Source organism: Lissotriton helveticus, chromosome 5_1 (assembly GCF_964261635.1).
Source record: "Lissotriton helveticus chromosome 5_1, aLisHel1.1, whole genome shotgun sequence".
NCBI classification, from domain to species: domain Eukaryota; kingdom Metazoa; phylum Chordata; class Amphibia; order Caudata; family Salamandridae; genus Lissotriton; species Lissotriton helveticus.
Window position 1 is genome coordinate 1223785947 of NC_136065.1, and position 19595 is coordinate 1223805541.

The 19595-nt window shown below is 48.0% G+C and overlaps 1 protein-coding gene across 1 annotated transcript in view; it reads right to left on the reverse strand.

The window, feature by feature from the left end:
- The window catches only part of NSMCE4A (NSE4A component of SMC5/6 complex), a 107603-nt gene that overhangs the window by 78498 nt on the left and 9510 nt on the right, over positions 1–19595 (reverse strand). Inside the window, exons 2-3 of the mRNA XM_078643945.1 lie at positions 11004–11084; positions 5952–6082 (exon numbers count right to left, since the gene is read on the reverse strand). Coding sequence (XP_078500071.1) covers positions 5952–6082; positions 11004–11084 — 212 coding nt within the window. The remainder of the gene's footprint in view (positions 1–5951; positions 6083–11003; positions 11085–19595) is intronic.

Consider the following 19595-nt stretch of genomic DNA (forward strand, 5'->3'; position numbering starts at 1 on the left):
GAGCATCTGAACCAATCAAACACTCACACCCAGTCAAAAGATCTGGCTGAGAGAGAGGCAGTATCTGATCTGAGGCTGAGGGAGGTGCAGACAGCTAAAAAAGAAACAAGCCATCTTGCCAGCTGCCTACATTTTTATTTTTTCAATGTGAGCAACTGGTTAATTCACAAATGTAAAAAGGCTGCTCGGAAGCTAGTATATGTGTTAATTGATGGAGTCATATGAAGCTTCTGATAACAAAGATTCATTCATTTTTTGGAGGGGTGGGGGGGGGGGGTTGTTGTAAAGGTGCTACCAGCTGAGCAGTATAGTACCTGCTTTCAGTGCACAGATATAAAAAATGTTTGTATCAAATACAATCAGCGTTTTACTACAGTCTATACTTTGGAAGTAATTTTGTTTTTCAATCTTACATTTATTGTTTGCACATTTTGTAGCAGCCTAGCCTATACTGTGTGTAATACAAGTTTAAAATAATGACTTACACATTTCCAGAGCTTTCGGACACAGGTTGGGACCTCATAGCACTATAAATAGACTAGTCACCATTGCACCAACTTGGATTCAATTATGTGGCTCTCTGGTTGCACACATACACATCTGCAGTGATTCCATTAACCAATAGATGTTACATATAATAATGTAGTGCATTTCCGTTATAGATGTGAGTTATCTTATATGTAGTTAACTGACTCCACCTCCACGCTCACTGGCCCCACCTCTAGTGCACTCAGGATCACAGTACCCGTACTTTTTTTTATGCAGTTTGACAGTGTTCAAAAGCTATGTAAAACCTGAGGAAGCCTTTGCTATTATCTATGGTGTCCTGCCTTCACTTGCCATCATTATGTAACAGATTTTTTTTAAAGAAAGTGTCAGCATAACATGTGATCTGTGTTTATTTAACAAAGTACTATTCATCGGACAGAATTGGTCAAAAACACTGTCCTATGTTGTTAAATAGGATAGAGGAAAAAATGTCTCTTAGTCAGTGGCTTAACGGCACTACGTGTAACTAGGAAACCTGCGTTCAAATTCTTGCTCCCCCGCATGACTAAATTGTGTGATCCAAGTCAAATTAATTTACTTGATAGTAACAAATGAGAACAATTTCAAGAACGTCAGTTGAAGTTGGAACCTGTACAAAAACATCACTTATACATGTTTCAATAGCCTGTAACGGTCCACCATTTAAAACAATAATATTGGCAATGACCTTAGGGACACTGGACAACTGGCTCATTTTGTTCATGCAGGCCACTGTCAAGAGGTAGTATATATTTCAAAGTTCATATTTATAAGCCTTCAATTCAAACAAATGTCAATGTAATGTTGTGATCTAATGTATTAAAAAGAAACACTTCCATATATAAAGAAAACACTTCCTATATTTTGAGGTCTGTATCATGTTATTAAATGCTGTTTGTTGTGAAATGTACATCCCAAGTAGTCTGAAGATTCAAAATTTTCTGTGGCATTTAGGAATGACCGGGCTCCTTAATGAGCTAGTTCAGCCATGGCTCAACCACAGAGCCATTATAAGACATGGAAAGAGTAGGCAACTACCCAAGGCTAAACCTTCCAAGGGGCCTGCCCCTGCCTCAAGCACCACCAATAGATCACTGCACGAGCAGAGTTTGCCATGGTGCCTGCTGCTTTCAGGAAGCTGCAATGTTATCCTATGAGTGGAAAAGTTCATGCGGAATTCGGTTATATTCCAGCAACTTACAGTGGTGGGCAAGGTCCAAGGAGGCACCAGCAGAACACCACCAGCGGCCCTAGGACGGCCGGGTGCAGAAGTGCAAAACAGCATTGGGTGCCCAATGTTATTCTATGGAGAACGGTCACAGTAAAAAGAGGCTGCAAGCTTTGACTGGAGGAGCCAGTTGTGCTGAACCAACATGGGTGCTCAGGCCTCACGATGCTCGGGGATGTAGGGACACCGTTGGTCCTCTTCTCCACAGCCCAGGGGAGATGGGTGCAGAGGTGTCCTTAGGCATTGGGGTTTTCTTACCGGGAGCATTCGCAGTAGCAGAGGCCTGTGTGCAGAGGTTGCAGCGATGTTGGGGAGTCCTCGAGAGGTGTCACCACACTGGACTAGGCCTCTGGAGGGCTGGGGGACCACACGGACACCGTTGGCCCACTTTAACTCTCACTTGGAACGACAAGTGCAGTGGTGTCTTCAGGCATTGGGTTTCTGCAGTCACGGAGTCCTTCCAGGGGTCTTTGGATGCCTGCAGATGCAGGGAAGCAGGTCTGCTGCTTCTCTGGAAATCTTGGTTCCTGGGTAAAGTGCTGGCAGGTCACCTGGAGTTTGGGGACTCAGCAGCTGCAGGACAGTCGACTTTTGGTGCAATTGGTGAAGGCAACAGGCAGGCCGGCAGGGTTGATGCCAAGTCAGTTGCTGGATCTTCTGTCCTTGCAGGATACGACTCTTCATGTACTTCTTCGCCTTTTAGGTCGGCAGGATCTGTTCGCTTGTGCCAGGGGCTCCCCTAAATACTGAATCTAGGGGCGTTAGGGGAGTGTATGGTAGGGGCGTTATGGGAGTGTAGGGTAGCCAACGGGCTACTGACCCTTGGGGTCACTACGTCCCCTATATAATCATTTTCTGTAGAAAGTGGGCATAACCCTGTCCAGAATTCCTAAATATGCCATCACAAAGAAGGCTACTTAAGAAAAGTGGTGTCCACCTCAGTTTAGCCCATCTTAGGGGTGCCATTAGTCTGGGGTGGCATGCTTACCTGACTAGCTAATTTCCTGTTCAGGTGCCAAAGGGCTCTGGACAAAAGTGTCGAAGTCACCTCCTCTCCTGGGAATGGAGCCAGATTTGCATCTCAAAGGGAGGAGCTTCTTTGAAGTTCACTGGCCAGGAGTGCTAATCAGTTGGGTCATCCTGAGGGAGGGTGTGCGTGAACACCCTCTTCCGAGGCAGGCTTTGTTTCTGACCTCCTGAGAGCAAAGGCCCTCATCCTAGGAGGTCAGAACTCGGACTTGTGTGACAGGCTGACTGAGAACAGTCAGCAAACACACAAGAGGCTGGTAGACTTTCAGGGGGCACCTCCAAGGTGCCCTCTGTGAACATATATTTACAAATTCACAACTGGAATCAGGGTGGGTTTGTAAATACCAGATGTTTAATACCAAACATACCTATTTTCAGTGAAGCCATTATGTAGCTGGGGTCGGTCTCACCAGTGTCCAACACATGTTCTAAAATGGCTTGTCTGTTCACTTGCACTAGGGCATATGTGCTCATGCAAGTATGCCCTGTAAAGCCTGCTGTGGGGTTGACTTACAAGTGCTACATGCAGTTTTAGGGGACCTGGCCCACAGATATGGGTGTCAGGTCGTGTTTTTAACCAAAACACATAGCCTGCGATAGCAGTCTTGCAGGAGTTTTGGGAGGGGTCCCTTAGGGTGGCCCAATTCATGCTGCAGCTCTTGGGGACCCTCTTTAGTACCTCAGGCACCAGGGTTAACATTAACTGGGGACTTATAGCGGGTGCTGAAGGCAGTGCCAATTGGGGGAACAATTATACAGTTTTGAGAAAGACCACTGGTACTGGGGACCTGGCAACAGCAACCCAGTTTCTTACATGGGTTGAGAAGATTCTGGTTAGAGAAGTAGCTTTCGAGAAAGAAGGGAGTGGAACTGAGAACATATTTCAGATGTTTGCTTTTTAAAGAGACATGCTAACTAAAGAATTGAGACAGTCAGGTTATGATACCAGGAAAACAGGAATAAATGATTCAAAATTGGGGTCAGAAAGAAAAAACTTTATACGAGAGAATCTGTGGTTTAATGCTTTATGGCAGAACACTTCAAATAGGGCGCATCACTGGCTGAATGATAGTAAAAGGATCATTTTGGGGGGGAGGGGGAGAGGAATTGGCTGTCTAGTAATACTAAACGTGGGAATGGTAGAATAAGGTAAATGTAATAACCTAAGAAGTGAATTGGAAATATGTTCAGGCCATGTGGCTTACGTTGTACATACGGTCAAGTTGGTCAAAGAATTTTTGCAGGAAGATTGGGTAAGACTTTGTAACTAGCACTTATATCATGGAGTGATCATATGGTGCAGGGCAAACCGCAACAAGCTTTGGTGAACAGCATAGGGAAATTATAAGATTACTACAAAGTACAGGTGACAGCCATGGCACTAAGATGACTATAATAGTGATGAAATACCCATCACTGTTACTGTAGACCTTAGTGGAGGCTGATGCCAACTGGAGTTCTGTGTACTCTCTTTAGGTGTAAGAAGCATAGTAAATGATAGAATGCAATATCATTAAAGTTATAATGGTCGTTAACGTAGAAACTACTGCACTGAAAAGGCTTGCATCAGAAATTCCTGGAAAGCCTGTCCACATGACTTGTCCCAAAGATCTCTATATAAAAGCCATCACTGATATTTTCAAATTCCTTGTAACCGTTCTCCTCACAATTTTGCAGGGGTTGCTGCGCTCTTGCCTCACTAGAAACTAACAGGTACTGTTTCTACGGAGACACTCATCAAAGGTCTTCCACTTTCTACTCTGCCAGATTTCCTCATCTGGTTAGTACATACCTCTGACTAGTATATATAAATTAAAACAGGCAATATCCTGCTGCCTACTCGCGTCTTTGTTCTCTTGTGAAATAAGAAAACAGAATTTCACCCATATGCCAAGTTCCTATACATATATCAGAGTTTGGGTAGGATCAGATTGTTTGAGCTTACCATTTTCTACTGGGCCTAAACACAGCTATCCTCCGAGGAAAGTATGCTGTCATTTCTCGATTAACACACCTGGACTATGAGAATCAGTAATCATTTTTTTTATTTTAATCAAATATATTCAGTTTTATATAAACAAAAAAAGTGTACCTGTTCCTGCTACCTTATACGCCATCAAAAGACTGAATTATTGAATCCCTTAATCTTTACAACATCTCGGCACCCTTCAACTTGAGGACATCAAGAGTCCAACTCTAGGTCTGAATTCTGCTTTCGGCGGCTCCTCCCTCACGCTTCTCTAACATCCTTTCTCAGCATCAGGGTGCATGGGCAAACACTGAAATTCTACATAGTTTGTAGAAAGCTCTACCTCAATCTCAGTGCAGGCTGGATGACGAATGCAGATTGTGCGTGCATATTGGCACCCACATTTGAAGGGGGACTCTCCTTGAATATCCTAAGAAGAACCTGTACCACAGCTCCTTTTAACAGGTACGTCTGGGCACTAGTGGCTTCTAAGCCCAGCAAAGTGCTACTTTTGTTCTAATTTGGGGACAATTTAGTAGTACATTGCAGGATCGTACATGTTCATACTTTTTGGTTGAGCACAGCTGCAGAAAGGTAAGCGAAGGGGAATGCAAGTATGACTGTGTAATCTGAAGATTACAAGTTTTAGCCTTGCGGAGGCAGACCCAGCCTTTCATCTTTTCAAGGTCATAACGAGTGAAATTCAGCAGAGCAGCTGTTAATGTTACCTTTTACTTACGCGCCTAAAGACAATGTATAGTATGGCATACACGCTATAGTCGGAGGCATTACGGAGCCGGAACTTGTTCTGTAACCTTCATATCTTCCATTTTTGTCAAAAAAGATCAATTAAAAAAAAAAATAGGGACAGGTCTGATTCCGGCTAAGTCTATAAAGATAAAAATACTACACTTTACAGGAGAGATATTACTGCTAGGTAAAGAGCTTAAAGAAAATATAGGAGTACAAGAGGAGACATTTTACAACTTCCACCACCCACGCTTCTACGTGGGGAGCATTAGATCGATAGCTACTGCTTATGTTGGACTGTGAAACTGATGTTTTTTTTAATTATGTATTTGTATATGTGCATCAACCCCTGTGTGTATACAGATTGCATTTCTAATACTGACCAATGTTTTTTAAAAACAGCACGATGGCTCAAGGAAGGAGCCCAAAACAAAAAGTAATTCTCACCAGATCTTCAGCAAACGCTGTTGGGTCAAAGACAGTCATATCTGAATGTAACTGGTTGGCTTTTTCTTTCCCCAGGTTTGTTGCCAACACCAGGAACTGGGCATCAAGGGCTGCCTCTCTGGCCTGAGATACTGTGGGAATAAAGCATCTTGTTTTCTCAATATGATCATACACAGAGGAGGTTGATGGGAGAGTTAAGAATGAGGAAGTATTTGCACGGCTATGAAAGAACAGATCTGAAATAGAAATCCAACTCTGTAAAGGATATTCTCCGCATAGCAGGAATTTGAGGTTAAATAGCTGGTCTTTTTTTATGCCATTTTCTCCACCGACCAAGTGATCAGATACCATAAGCACGTTACTCAGGTTTTCTGAATAAGGATATAGTGAATAATTATTTTTCTGCAGCGTGCAGAGTTGGTAAAGAGAACGGTAAACAAACACATGAATACAACTGACAATATGTTTGAGAATAAATAAGTTAACAAAAAGAAAAATACTTCACTGTAAACAGGGAAACGGCTCCACTATCAAATGGCAGCAACGAAGAAAACAAACTACCTCAAAGACATTGTGGGACTGTTAACAGGCACCTGACTGAAGCACACCAGTGTGGGACTCTAGTTTGGACTGCAGTGTACTTACGAGCTTTCTAAATGATAGAATAGCTTTTTGTCATCTTCTGTTGATCAAACACCCAAAAGTATTTAAGTTTCCCCTTTAATGAAAAATCAAAGACTCCACTTGGTTTTAGGTTACTCCTATTTATTACCTTTGAAGACTTTAATCAGCAACAGAACTACGTTTTTTAACTTCTCCATTAAACAGCTAAATAGCATTCCTAAAAATTATTCATTTTGTGCAGTATCGAGCTCTTCCTTTTCATTTTGTTTCAGAAGCCTTGTCTCTGACTGCACTATTGCAAGTTTCTTTTCTGGAGGAGGAGCACAGCTCAGCCCACTTCTTAGGCTTGTATATTCTTCAGATTGCAAGTGATATTTATATGTCCGCACAATGAAATTAGCAACTACGTACATTACATTGGTAGTATGCTAGGTTGTATTGAGTACAAAACAAGCTCACAACTATTTCAGTTGAGTAGGCTCTGTAACATTTCAGTGTTTAGCCTTTATATTCTACATGTATAGTCTTACATAGATATTTTTGTGATGAATTCTTAGGATTTCAATCAAACACATTTAAATCGAATTAAATATTATCACGGAGCATTCAAAGAAAGCTAGCTTTGGATTCAAGCAGTAGGAAGAAATGTGTTTTCCACGCTTATTGATCAGTTCTTGGTTTTCAGCAGTAATATACAGTATAGTAGGCTAGTAGAATAACTTATTTGATAACCTGGGAGATAGACGCAGACTGAAATTTTATAGAAAAGTTAATCCTGATGCTATTTCTAGCCTAATTTTTTATCAAACCATTGTACATATTCTAGGATATATCCCCATTTAACGTATACCTAACCTACCTCATGTCAGTGTGATGCGTTTACTATATAGCTCTATACATACCTACCTCATTCACTATATGGTAATGTAATGCAAGTTGTATCTCAAACCTACCTCATGTATATGTAACTGTGAAGCGCTCTGATACCCAAGGGTCACGTTCACGCTATATAAAACTCTCTAAATAAATAAATAAATAAATACGGTTCTACGTTGAGCGTGGAACCTCACATGAAGCTTGGTTAAAGACGTGGAACATTTTTAATCATTCTGTGGCACTGAAACTTTCTGGTGCCATAATCTGTGATTCACATATCTAACATACTAGACTCCGTAATCCTGGCCTAAACTAATACACCATGAAGCTCATTTGCCATTTCCAGTCTTGTGACTATTCCTTTCCTCATCTCTAGTTACACGTAATCACAGTTCTACAGCACTAACTCTCTTCAATGTTGGCTTCATCCCTGGTAGGGCTACTTCCCACAATCTCCGTACCATTTTTGCTGTATTACACCAAATTAACCCTGAGCTCCCAGCCGTGACGGCATTGCTTGACGCCAGGAAGGCGTTTGATACCCTGAAATGGCCCTTTCTATTTTATGTCCTGTCTCGAATGGGTTTCAGTGCCCATTGTCTGCAGAACATTAAACTTCTTTTTACCCCACGGCTCAGCATCGCATAAACGGACTTGTGTCAGATCCCATCGCCATTTCGCGTGGAACCAGGCAGGGGTGTCCATTATCGCCCATGCTTTTCGCCATCGCTATGGAACCCCTGGCCGCCCAGCTGCGGCAGCACCATACTCACAGGGGTATTGGGTTTTCATCCCGCTCCCTCCTGGTCTCCATGTATGCTGATGATGTCACTCTTTATGTTTGTCATCCCCAGGACAACCTCAGTCCCCTGGTGCGGGAGGTGATTCGGTTTGGCGGGCTTTCAGGCGTCCAGATCAACTGAACTAAATCTGTGCTCTTTCCCCTGACTGACGCCACTCTCCCATTTGCGCCTGATTTTCCTTTTGAGTGGCCATCTGGCCCCACGCGTTACCTGGGGATTTGTCTGAGCAGGGACCAGGATGAGCTCTGGCGATCCAATTTTGGCCGCGCGGTGGATTGGTTCGAGTCTAGAATCCCTCAGTGGAGCCGGTTGCCATTATCCCTGGCGGGTCGAGTTGCTATAGCCAAGATGGTGGTACTCCGCAAATTCCTTTACCTCTTTCCTAACATACCTATCCCTCTTACCTCTTCTTTTTTCCGCCGGCTCCGTTCGCTGGTAGTATCGCTGGTCTGGGCCGGACAACAACCCAGGATTGCTTACGACATCCTAACCTTGCCTATGTCAGCCGGCGGGCTGGGTGTCCCGGATTTTAAATTGTTCGCTCTCTGTGCTCAAGCTAGTTTTCTTCATTTTTGGCTGCATCCCACCCCTTACCAACCCCATGTCACGGTGGAGCTGGATGTTGCCTCCCCCTGGCCCTTGTCCACAGCCTTATTTGCTCCTGCGTTGCGTCCCCGGGCGGAAGTAAACACTGTGGAGACGTTGCATTGGGCATGGTCATATCTGCGCCTTCTTTCAGGTCTTTCCCATTTGTCCGCTAACACTGTACCTATCGTCGACCACCCGGATTTTCCACCCCTGCAGTCTTCCAGCATGTCTCGCCATGCGGCGTCTCAGGGCCTTAAGACCGTTGCGTGTTTGTACCCGGATGATTCCTTCTATTCCCTCACTGAGTCTCCATCTTTGATGGACAATCTCCAATTTTATCAGTTGCGTGGCACCTGCCAGGAGTTGCACCCGACATTTCCGCACCCGCCGCCTACCTTCCCGGCACTGGATTTCGTGTATACTTCGGCGTCTCCACACAAGCTTGTCACCAGATTGTATGCCTTCGCGTTGGTGGCCTCTCCCATCTCCTCGACTCGGGCACGCGGCGCGTGGAGTGCGGATCTTGGCGTGGATATTTCAGACGCTGATTAGTTTTACTGCTGCAGCCAGACTACCAAACTCTCCCCGAACTATCGGCTCCGCTGGATTAATTTCAAGTTTTTGCACAGATTTTAATCGCACTCCGGTGCATCTGCATCGCGTGGGACTTAGTCCGGAAGACTCCTGCAGGCGATGCTCAGCACCAGCAGCGGACTTCGCTCACCTGTCCTGGCTTTGCCCGAAGGTGCAGGGGTTCTGGATAGAGGTCTGTTCCACTATCTCTGAAATTACCGGTGCCGCCATGCGCCCGGACCCCTTCCTTTGCCTTCTCAGTTTTGTTAAGCCGTGTCCAGACGCTTCCCGTCGGTTAATCGCTAAGCTCCTGGTGCTGGCGAGACGCAGGATTGCGATGTGCTGGGGCCGCCGTCCCGCCCCTGCGGTTGCAAACTGGCTTGCAGATGCCTCTCGTTGTCAAACACTCCTCTCTGAATTTTGGGACCTGATGCCTGCTAGATCGCGGCCTCTTGACATTTGGGGCCCCCTGGTTGCCTATCTTCTTTCCTGCTCCCCCTCTAGCGGTGCTGCCTCTCCCACGCTCCCCGCCGGCCCTGGGTCCGCGGCGGCCGCAGATGTAGCAGAGACCTGATTGCCCCTCCTATTCCCGCCCTATGAATGAGCTGCTTGTGAATCCCCCCGCTGTTGTTTCCCCCGCTGGCCCTTGGCCCGCGGTGGCCGCTGGTGCTGGTTTCCGCTTGGTCTCCACCTGTCTCCTGTTTAACCGCCTCTGCACCATTGATTCAGGGGTTTCCGCCACTCACGCTATCCAGCCCGGGTGACTTTCTTACCTGGGAGCACAGGGTTGCCACATTAATGTTTCTGAGAACTGTTTGCTGCTTTTTCGCCATCTACTGCTTTGAACATGGCTGTGTAAGGAAATAACCTGTCACCCTGCGTGGTGTCTTGATGTGGAGCTCATATATTGTCATGTATTGTTGTATTGCATCTTCTTTGAGAAAATGATGAATAAAATATTAAAAATATTTAAAAAATAAAAAAAATCTTCAATGTTCTTTTCAAAGCTTGGATATAGAAAAAAAGAAATACAGAACAAAAAGAAATCTGGAATTAAAAACTCAGTAACATCACATTTGCACTGATCTATAATGGCTTTTGTTAGTATTAAAAGGTTCAGTGAACAATCAATTTATAATCTGGTAAGTAAGAAGTAATTTTCAAATATAGGTCACAGATTCTACATAACTATTGCAACTATGAAGTAGTACAAGACTGCCTGGGGCAGAACCACCATAAAATACACATGATCCCATCCATAGCTCAAAGTATGGCTAGCATAATATAAAGATTTATGGCCTTGAGTTTGCCATCTATTGACGATCTAGGTGACTTGCAGAACAGGCAAAGCTGGAGGACATTAGCTCACTTGCCTCAGAATTACCAAGTGCAAGTAAATTATTATGGGTCATGTGTGTAAGAGGAAAAAAGGTGCTGGGAGCCTTCGGTAATACAGAGGGCCTTGTGTCTTATATTGAAGTCAAAATACAATCCAGCCATATTTGGCCATAGACAAGCTGAAGTATGCGATCGACATTGCCACTGGATATCTATCAGCAGAGTCTTATCTAAGAAGAGATAAACTTACCTCCTGTAAAGAGTTTGTTACATTCTTGCAGGGCTTCTGTCAGCTTGTTGCTCCGTGAACTTAGCATGTCCTCCCGATTCTCTGCACAAAACAAATTTGAAAAGTTGCAGAACTAAAGAAAAGCAAGCACATATCAAAACACTGGTCACACATGACAGAAGAGTTAAAGGGAGAACATACAGTAATACAGCCAATGTGAGACGCAGGGTGTGCACATGCACATTTACACTTCAGGAGACAATACCAAGTCTAGAGAACTGCCTGTCCAAATAAAGGCCACTGCTATGACCCCTTGCAACACCGCCACCTAGAGCTACGCCTTTTCTGACCTTGACTCTACTGCGCCACGGCATTGAACTGTCTCTTTAAGATGCTACATCTAAACTGATCTTGTATTTCTAATTAAATAAACCGAAAATGGTGAAACAGTCTCTGGCTAAACCTTCAAGTAAGCACAGATTAACGATCACAGCCACTTGTGTAAAAGACAAAGCAGCATAATGAAGCCTGTACCATCTGATACTAAATAAAATGCTACCAGGGAAAGTCTATGTGGTAAACTAAAACAAGCATTGGAAATGCAATAGGTCTCGCACCATTAGAGTTAGTGCTTTTAGAATTGTTTATGGGTTTTTTTTGTAAATGTTTAGCATTTTTGTTTCCTGTAGCCAATGTTAAAGAATTACAAATAAAAAAAGCCATAAACATTTCTTAAAGCTGTAACTGAAATGGTCTGAGACCTATTGCACTGTGTGAGGGTGAGGGGTTGAGGGTGAGTGAGGGGTTGAGGGTGAGTGAGGGTGAGTGAGGGTGAGTGAGGGTGAGGGGTTGAGTGTGAGTGAGGGTGAGTGAGGGTGAGGGGTTGAGTGTGAGGGAGGGTGAGGGTGAGGGAGGGTGAGGGTGGGTGAGGGTGAGGGTGGGTGAGGGTGAGGGTGGGTGAGGGTGAGGGTGGGTGAGGGTGAGGGTGGGTGAGGGTGAGGGTGGGTGAGGGTGGGTGAGGGTGAGGGTGGGTGAGGGTGAGGGTGAGTGGTTGAGGGTGAGTGGTTGAGGGTGAGTGGTTGAGGGTGAGTGGTTGAGGGTGAGTGGTTGAGGGTGAGTGGTTGAGGGTGAGTGGTTGAGGGTGAGTGGTTGAGGGTGAGTGGTTGAGGGTGAGTGGTTGAGGGTGAGTGGTTGAGGGTGAGTGGTTGAGGGTGAGTGGTTGAGGGTGAGTGGTTGAGGGTGAGTGGTTGAGGGTGAGTGGTTGAGGGTGAGTGGTTGAGGGTGAGTGGTTGAGGGTGAGTGGTTGAGGGTGAGTGGTTGAGGGTGAGTGGTTGAGGGTGAGTGGTTGAGGGTGAGTGGTTGAGGGTGAGTGGTTGAGGGTGAGTGGTTGAGGGTGAGTGGTTGAGGGTGAGTGGTTGAGGGTGAGTGGTTGAGGGTGAGTGGTTGAGGGTGAGTGGTTGAGGGTGAGTGGTTGAGGGTGAGTGGTTGAGGGTGAGTGGTTGAGGGTGAGTGGTTGAGGGTGAGTGGTTGAGGGTGAGTGGTTGAGGGTGAGTGGTTGAGGGTGAGTGGTTGAGGGTGAGTGGTTGAGGGTGAGTGGTTGAGGGTGAGTGGTTGAGGGTGAGTGGTTGAGGGTGAGTGGTTGAGGGTGAGTGGTTGAGGGTGAGTGGTTGAGGGTGAGTGGTTGAGGGTGAGTGGTTGAGGGTGAGTGGTTGAGGGTGAGTGGTTGAGGGTGAGTGGTTGAGGGTGAGTGGTTGAGGGTGAGTGGTTGAGGGTGAGTGGTTGAGGGTGAGTGGTTGAGGGTGAGTGGTTGAGGGTGAGTGGTTGAGGGTGAGTGGTTGAGGGTGAGTGGTTGAGGGTGAGTGGTTGAGGGTGAGTGGTTGAGGGTGAGTGGTTGAGGGTGAGTGGTTGAGGGTGAGTGGTTGAGGGTGAGTGGTTGAGGGTGAGTGGTTGAGGGTGAGTGGTTGAGGGTGAGTGGTTGAGGGTGAGTGGCTGAGGGTGAGTGGCTGAGGGTGAGTGGCTGAGGGTGAGTGGCTGAGGGTGAGTGGCTGAGGGTGAGTGGCTGAGGGTGAGTGGCTGAGGGTGAGTGGCTGAGGGTGAGTGGCTGAGGGTGAGTGGCTGAGGGTGAGTGGCTGAGGGTGAGTGGCTGAGGGTGAGTGGCTGAGGGTGAGTGGCTGAGGGTGAGTGGCTGAGGGTGAGTGGCTGAGGGTGAGTGGCTGAGGGTGAGTGGCTGAGGGTGAGTGGTTGAGGGTGAGTGGCTGAGGGTGAGTGGCTGAGGGTGAGTGGTTGAGGGTGAGTGGGTGAGGGTGAGGGAGGGTGAGGGGTTGAGGGTGAGTGAGGGTGAGTGAGGGTGAGGGGTTGAGGGTGAGTGAGGGTGAGTGAGGGTGAGTGAGGGTGAGTGAGGGTGAGTGAGGGTGAGTGAGGGTGAGTGAGGGTGAGTGAGGGTGAGTGAGGGTGAGTGAGGGGTTGAGGGTGAGTGAGGGTGAGGGGTTGAGGGTGAGTGAGGGTGAGTGAGGGTGAGGGGTTGAGGGTGAGTGAGGGTGAGGGGTTGAGGGTGAGGGAGGGTGAGGGTGAGTGAGGGTGAGTGAGGGTGAGGGGTTGAGGGTGAGGTGTTGAGGGTGAGTGAGGTGTTGAGGGTGAGTGAGGGTGAGGGTGAGTGAGGGTGAGGGGTTGAGGGTGAGTGAGGGTGGAGGGTGAGGGGGTGAGGGGGTGAGGGTGAGGGTGAGGGGTTGAGGGTGAGTGAGGGTGAGGGGTTGAGGGTGAGTGAGGATGAGTGAGGGGTTGAGGGTGAGGGGTTGAGGGTGAGGGGTTGAGGGTGAGGGGTTGAGGGTGAGGGAGGGTGAGTGAGGGTGAGGGTGAGTGAGGGTGAGTGAGGGTGAGGGTGAGGGATTGAGGGTGAGGGGTTGAGGGTGTGTGTGTGACAGTAACTTGTGTGTGTGAGGGCAGTGTGTGTCAATGCAACGGGGCTCATGTTATCGACCTCAGAAGCATTAAAAGTGTGTGTCTTGGAACGTCTGAGGGCAGCTCGTGTTACAAGCTTGCTTTGAAGATGGTCATGCAGTGCTGGGAGTGGAGCAGATGGTCCTGTTTATGACCTGCAGAGCGCGTGTGAAATGGGCGCGGATGAAGTGACTGGGGGGTGAGGGGTGTGCAGCCTGGTGTGCTGAAGCCTGGCAGCAGAGGCGGCGCGCGCCAGCAGAGGCGGCGCCTGCACACAAATTGGCTAAGTGGCTAAGTGGCTGGTGGCAAATGGACGCACATCAAAGGAGCCGCGAAAGTAGCATGCAAGCAGAGGGCTTTTTTATTTATTTCCACTCATCTGTACTAGTGTTCGTGCTCAAATGACCCCAGATTACACGTAAATTATACATGATGAAAGGCCAAGAAATGATGTTGGGTTACTCCCACAATATATGTACAGTTCATGAATGTGCAATTTGTTGTTTGCTGATAGCTGGATTAATAAAGCTAGCTCAGAGGGTTAAAGCGCTGACGACCGATCTACCTGTGATATGCAGTTAACACGCTGGAGACCCTTAGGGCCGACGCAGCCTCTCATGTTTCTGCGGTCGATAAAATGAGCAGCTGGGTTTATGTGCACATATAAAATAAATTAGTCTCTATTTTCTTAGTATTATTACAGTTAAAGTGTAGGCTGTTTTTCTGCATTTAGTTCAATATACACTGCTATAACCAGTGTCGCACGTTTAGTTATAATGTTTCTGATTGTCAGTTAGTTTTCGGGTGGATTAACTTTCTTCTTTAATCCTTCAGTGTTGTCTTGTATTGTTTTATACGCATGTCAATGTTTGTTGGTGAGTTTAGTACACAAATTCGGTATGTCTGCATTTGCTACAGTTTTGGGTCTTTCGTGTTTTTTAGAAACGGATGGAAGTCTTCTTGTGGTGATTGTGAGTTAAACAATTGCCCGTGCGACTGTTCCTTGTGCGTTGTTTCAGAGTCGTAAGAAAGGTAATTTAAAGGGAAAAAAGAAGGAAGAAAAAGAATTACGCATTGAGAGAAGGAAACTGTGGAGTACAGGGAAAGAAGAAGTAAGCCCTGAAGTGAGAGAAGGACTGTCATAGGGAGGATGAGGAAGACGAGGCAGACTGAGGCAGCTGGAGAATAATGGAACGTGAGAGAGTGATGCGTGGGCAGAGAGAAGGCAGGCGCTGGAGAGGGAGGGGGTGGGATGCCTGCGAAAGGGACGACACACAGAGCGAATAGAGGTTACAATGAGGATCAGAGAGAAGAAAGGTAATTTAAAGGGAAATATTAAAATAAAGAAAAATAATGAAGAAAACAGAGCACTAATTAAAAAGTGAGAGATGGGCGAATGAAAGAAACCGTGAAAAGAAATGGAAAGGAAGGAAGCAGTAAGTCGGCCGGCTGGGAAATGCTCTCGGCATTGCGATTTGCAGAAATAGAAGACAGACGCATTTTGTTGACAGTGGTGGGTGCGAAACAAAACCTCTAAAATGTAAAATGTAAGGACTGGAATCCGCAGTTGCACAAAAACAAGTAGGTTAAACACATCATAAGGAGTATTAAGACCTTAAGGTGTAGTAAACCTTTTTAAAGTGGAATTCCCAAAATCCCCAATGTGAACATGTTAAATAAAACACATGAGATAGTAAAAACGTCTGTTAATTATTTTAAAAAAACAACTAATCAGAGCGTAGTGAAACCCTTGTAAAGCATAACCCAAACATTTGGGTCCCCAGTATGAACATGTGAAAAAACATCACAGGGTGAAGTGAAAACAACTGTAAAGTGAAACAGAGACACTGAAGGCTCTCTCTGTAACACCAACATGTGTGATAAGCAAAGTCCCAGAGAGAAGACCTAATAGTAATCGCCTCAACATGAGATTTGCTGATAAGTGAGAGATTTTATAGGGATTATTGGGCATGTCTGAGATGTCAGAGAAGGGGATATTAGTACAAAAACCGCTCTTGGCAAAGTCAATATATCTCGCCCTTGCCCCAATTGACGTTGCTAAGATTGTAAGCCCTGTCGTACAGCATCCCGATTTTGTACAGCGCTGCTTTTTTTTTTATAACAGGAAAAAGGGTACAAGCAGTCGGCTTTGTAATTTGTAGGCGCAAGCACCAAGCATGCATGCACCTACACACAGGCAGTTTTAAATAAAAAAGATTTTGCTTGCTGGTTTGAGTTTGACTGGTATAGAAAAACAAAACTGTGGAGCGGGAGGAGAGAGCAATAACAATGTGGGGGTTGTAAGGAATCAGAGACGGCATTTTGTAAAACCATATGAGGGCACGGGAGGGGGAAGGAACATAGGTGATGGGTGAAGAACACGTAGAAAGAGTAACGTGAGGGTGAGATCATGTACTGGATAATGTGAGGGTGAGATGCTGCAACTGACGTATTGAGCAGTTGTAGGAAGGGCTACAGCTGCCGTTTTTTGGAACTGTGGAACCAGGCTTTAGTCCTTGCGTCTGTTCAAAACCTGAGATTCTGGGCAAGTCACTTAATTTCCCCGTGCCTAAAGCAAAATGAACGTGCCCTTCTATTATATAAGTGTTGCTTTTGTAAAATCCTTCAATAGCTTCCACTCGAGCTCAGGTACATAGAAAACATAGAAAAAGAAGTAAACATCATGTGAAAACCGACTAAAAACACAGAATAGTTTAAACATACAGATATCACCTGCCACAAAAAGCCGACTCTCTAGTCAGCTAAGCATACCTGTGACTTAGAAGCTGCCCTTAAGAAGAGTGCCGAACAACTCACTCCAAATCAACGATAACAATAAAATACAACACACCAACCCCTCAACTCTGACTCACGCGCTGCACTGCTGGTAATGATTATTGGGCGGCTGGCGAGGCGCTCTACACAGTGTGTTTGCGTGCAGCACATGGTTCCTCCGGTCAGGCTGGATGTTGGACAGGCCGCATGGTCGGGCTGCCCCCCCTCCCCGCAATGGGACCTGGACCCTGGCTCCCCCTGCATCCCCAGCCAGAGTCCCCGACGACCACCCGAAGTACACTGCAAATTCCTCCACCACAAGACACCAGCTCCGGACCCAGCTGGCCCGGGTCACCATCCACACCACGGCCTCGGCCCAGCCGCCATCTTGGGGCACTGCAGCACGAGGCCGCGTGGCCTCAACTCGACCCTCACCCTGGGCCCGACCGGCCCCGACATCGAGGCACCAACCTCCCCCCAGGAGGCAGAGTGACCACTTGGCGAGTCAATGGGAGAGGGAATCGTCAACGGCTCTCCTCCGCCAGGTGTCGATCACCCCCGGCCGCCTGGGCGCTGGCTCCACCCCCCTGCTGGGTGTCTGGACTCCCTCATCCCGGACCTCCCGGCCCCCAGGCGCGAGGGTCCGGACATCAAAGGGGACCAGACCTATAACTGGGGCAGGGCCAGACCAGGAAGCCAGTTGTATCCTGGAGTCGAGAGACCCGAGAAGAACTCATCCGTGACTTGGCCTGCTGGCGCTGCCGCGGCCCTCTGCCTCGTGAAACCATCGTCTTGGCCTGCTGGCGCTGCCGCGGCCCTCTGCCTCGTGAAACCATCGTCTTGGCCTGCTGGCGCTGCCGCGGCCCTCTGCCTCGTGAAACCATCGTCTTGGCCTGCTGGCGCTGCCGCGGCCCTCTGCCTCGTGAAACCATCGTCTTGGCCTGCTGGCGCTGCCGCGGCCCTCTGCCTCGTGAAACCATCGACTTGGCCTGCTGGCGCTGCCGCGGCCCTCTGCTTTATGAGACTATCACCTTGGCCTGCTGGCGCTGCCGCGGCCCGATCCACAGACTCTCCAGCTCGAGGATTGTGAGCTCGCCTTTTACCACAACCTGTACCGATCCGGTACCAAGACTGTCCCGCTACCCCCTTTCCCTACAGAGACTAGAAGTGAGAGGACCCCCGGGTCCAAGTTATCCTGTATCGCTGATATCCTTGCCTTAAGAACCTTATATAAAGCCTTGAACTCGACTTGGTGTGGTGCCTGTTTGTGGGGAGGGAGGGTACTTGTCTGTACGATCGCCGGAGACGGTCCCCCTCGGGGATCTCTCCCTCGGTATCCGGCCGACCCTCAGGGTCCCCGTCTAACATTGGTGGCCAGCGACGGGATCCGAACCTACGCATAATCGTACAGAAAGTCACTCGCCCCACCACACACAACAACCATGTCAATAGAGAGCGGAACAACGGAAAAATTTCAGATGGAAAAATTGGAAGACTACAACCACCGGGAACTGAAGCAATATTGCATAGAACTTGGACTTCCAACCACAGGTCTTAGCACAAAGGAAGACTTCAAGCGAGCCCTAGAAGCTTGGGCAGAAACGGGTACGGCCGTACCCCGAACACAAACAACCGAAACGAGCCCCGCACCAGCTAAAGAAAGAGCGGATCTCTCCCTGGAAGAGATCCGAGAAAGAGAAAAAACCAGACTCCACGAACTAGAACTTGCCCGACTTCGCTTGGATGGGGAACTCAAGCTGGCAGAACAAAAAATAACCCTGGAACACTTACGGCTCAGGGAAGAGCGGGAAGACAAGCAAAGACAGAGGGAGCTAGAGGAAAAGAGACTAGAATACGAACATGAGCGCAATCTCAAAGCACTGGAGATTCAGAAACAGAATAAAGACCTCGGGCTCCCCGAACGACCGACCCCGTCTGCCTCGACCGAGCCCAAGGTTCACATCCCCAAAGATGTCATCCGGGAATACCACAAGAACGATGATATCCAGCAGTGGTTTAAAGCCTATGAGGTGGCAATGACCTCCCACCGGATTCCCCGAAGCGATTGGGGAGCCGGATTATGGGGGAGGTTTGTCAACGAAGGGCGGGACGCCCTGCTGCAACTCCCGGACCAGCTAATGACCTCCTACGACCACATGAAGGCCGCCCTCCTCACTCGATACGGGCTCACACCTGAGATGTACCGCCAACGGTTCCGCGACTGCAAACGGATTCCGGGTACAACTTGGGTGGAGTACGTGAACTTTTTTAGCCGAGCCTTCGAGGGGTGGATCAAGGGCAACAAAGTAACCACCTACGAACAACTCTTTGACCTTATCGTATGGGAACACCTGTCGAACAACTGCTTCGTGGAGCTCCGGCAACACCTCCTGGACAGCAAGCTAACCGACCCTCGACAACTCGCCGCCGAAGCCGACCGGTGGGAAAGCACCCGAGTTGGCCGGAGCGCACCCAGCGAAGTATCCAGATCGTATCGCCCCCGAGGGGGAGGAGGAGGTCAGGGTCGGGGGAGAGACCCCGGCCCCTCGTCACCCCCCAGAAACCCCTCGACCCCGGTTGGCCGGGGAAGCCCTGCCGTCCGGGCCGGTTTCCGGGCCAACATTACGTGCCACAGGTGCCAGCGACCCGGCCACTACGCCAGTGATCCCAACTGCCCAAAGAATCCGAACACGACTCCCCGCCAAGTTGCAGCGGCGGCCCTAGGGGAAGAAATAATCCCGGAAGACCAAGAGGAGTACGAGACCGATCCCTCGGAATGGGCACCCGCCGCCATGGCACTGGTCTGCTTAGGGGAGAGAGACATGATTCCGCGGGCCCCCCTTCCCGCCAACACACAGAAGTACGGTCAATGGGTTAACATCAATGGTCGCCGGGCGGAAG